At 48.6% G+C, this 2,423-nt stretch overlaps 1 protein-coding gene across 1 annotated transcript; it reads right to left on the bottom strand.

The window, feature by feature from the left end:
* Window positions 1-505: 505 nt before the first annotated feature.
* On the bottom strand, window positions 506-2,423 carry LOC116267265 (oil body-associated protein 2B-like). Its single transcript, XM_031648897.2, has 4 exons — window positions 1,911-2,423; window positions 1,745-1,827; window positions 1,495-1,609; window positions 506-1,018 (listed from the first exon to the last, which is right to left on the bottom strand). Exons 1-4 carry the CDS (start codon window positions 2,371-2,373, stop codon window positions 720-722), a joined length of 960 nt encoding a protein of 319 aa, XP_031504757.1. The 5' UTR covers window positions 2,374-2,423; the 3' UTR covers window positions 506-719.

Genomic DNA, 2,423 nt, shown 5'->3' with positions numbered 1-2,423 from the left:
TGTAAAAAACATGTTAAAATAAAATTAAATTTCAAATTGAGATTCGAACACATATTCGAATCTGAAGTTTTTTTTTTCGTATTCGAATCTGAATTCAAAATATGAAGATAAAAAAGTGAATATAATTAAAAAAATATCTATTTTAAATATTCGAATCTGCATTCAAAATAACATACGAAGATAAAAAAGAAGTGAATATCTATTTTGAATCTGCTAAACCCTAAACCCAAAAACCCATTTGACATTAGTTCCATAGACGCCTACATCTGTCCGAATTCTTCCGTAAACCGGTCGCTGGTTGATCTGATCGGACCCCTACCACGCGAGAGCTTTACGGTCGCTGGTTGATCTGATCGGATCCCTACCACGCGAGAGCCCAGCCCGGGAGGAATGAATGGTTCCCTGGTTGCTTACTAAAGTTTAGCACTTTCACTGCTTCATAGCCGTTTGGCGATTGATATTCAAAGATTACGAGTTCTCATCCACCTCAATCATCGCCGGAAGATTGAACTCCGAAAGGCTTTGCGCCGGATGATCATCCCTTATTTAACCAAACATTCAGCAACAAGCTACATAGCAAAAACAACGTGCATCGAGCCACATTGCACGCGATATGGTACACGCTTTTTATGTACATTCGCCGAAGCAGACGACAAGAACAAAACAAAAGGGCGGCAGCCGCTATCGCTGCTGCTCCGGCTGCCACCTACGCGAATCTTTCAAGGCGTGAGATGGGCCCCGGTCGACGCCGGCATGGTGCTGGCGGCGCCCATGTGCTTCAACACCATGTCCACCTCCTTGTGGTCGACGGCGAAGCCCTTCCCCGACTTCTTCCAGTAGTCGGCGTTGGGGTTGATCCACTCCGGCTCCTCCATCTCCGCTCTCCCCTTCATCAGCTCCTCCCTCGACACCCCGTACCTCCGGTCCCTCCTCTCCACCAGCTCCTCCTTCACCCTGCCGTGCTCCACCCCTTGCGGCGACATCATCAGCGCCGGCATCCCCATCGGAAGCCTGTCCCCTGCGCCAACCACGCACCTCATCAGCTCATACCCACTAGATTATAACCTGTATAGTTGAAGATGCAATGCAGAAAGCGAATGCGGGAGAAGTTGATTCTGGGCTATGGTAATGGACTACCCACCTTGGTTGGGTTTAGTGTAAGTTTTGACTTGAAAGTTTCACTGATCAATTTTCTTGATCGGAAATTGGCACACTGATTTTCAATGAAAGCGTCCAACGCAATTGAGAAAAAAGTTGTTTCCATACTTGTTGCTTAGATTTGCAATTCATCTGTATACAAATAACGCTAAAACGATGATTGAAACTTGGTTCAATTGATTTCATTAGGCGGTAGATGAAAGGTAGCTTCTCTATATACAATATTGATTATAGAATCAAGTTTTTAAACATGATTTTACATTTTTAATGAAAGAGAAGTAAAGTCTAAGAAACTCTTAGCTGCTAAGATGGACAGCAAGCACTGTGTAAGTTTACCTCGATCAGTTTGCCAAGTGCACCAAAATTTACCATATGTCTTGGCAAGATTCTTCAGCTCAGCCCTCTGCACCGCCTCCGGCACTCCTGGATGCACCCATAGCCCTGATTTCACCTATGTATCGGCAACCCAAAAAAGACAATTACAGACGGACATATACGCAGTAGAAACAAACAGAAACTCTATGAAAGTACAGCGTTTAACATACATGCATGACTTTATGCATGATGGGCTGAAAAAAGTACTGACCTCATAGGCATGAGAGTGCCAGAGCTTCTGCTCTTCCACCGGCAAGCTTTCGAATATCCGATCAGACACTATGTACTCCACGCCTGAGAGAGAGAGAGAGAAGTTAGACTCTCCGAATTCGTGGAAGAGAAGAAAGTAGAAGAGGAGGATTGATTGCGTAACAGACCAATGAGGCGGGCGGCGGCGTCGTCGGAGTCGTAGACGGCGCACTGGAGGAAATCGTTGTTGAGGCGGGAGACGTAGTGGTGGGCCTCGATCTGTCGGGCGAGGTCGTGGGAGTAGAGGGCGAAGGTGCAGGCGTGCAGCGCCACCTTCTTGAGCGGCTTCATGGACTGCAGCATCTCCGCTCCAACGTCCAGCATCTTCGACCCCACCGTCAGCGGCCTCCCAGGGACTTCCCCTCCTCCAGCCGCCACAACTCCAGGGAACTCGTCGCTCGCCGCCATCCTCGCTCGACTGTTCTTCCTTCTCCCACATCTCACCTTTTTAAGGTACATGGGCGGCGCGCGTCGCTCGTCGGAGACGCACCACCGACGGACGCGTAAGCGGCCGGCGACGGCTGCGTGTCCCAGAGAGCAGCAGCTGTTGATTGCACAAGTCAATCGGCAGCTGGAGCGAACGCGTGCCATCTCCAGGCCGGGGCTCAAACCAGTGCGTTAATATCGTCGAACTTATCGTT

This window comes from Nymphaea colorata, chromosome 1 (genome assembly GCF_008831285.2).
Source record: "Nymphaea colorata isolate Beijing-Zhang1983 chromosome 1, ASM883128v2, whole genome shotgun sequence".
In the NCBI taxonomy this organism is placed as follows: domain Eukaryota; kingdom Viridiplantae; phylum Streptophyta; class Magnoliopsida; order Nymphaeales; family Nymphaeaceae; genus Nymphaea; species Nymphaea colorata.
The sequence above is the reverse complement of the archived record's forward strand: the minus strand, read 5'-3'. Positions and strand labels throughout refer to the sequence as shown.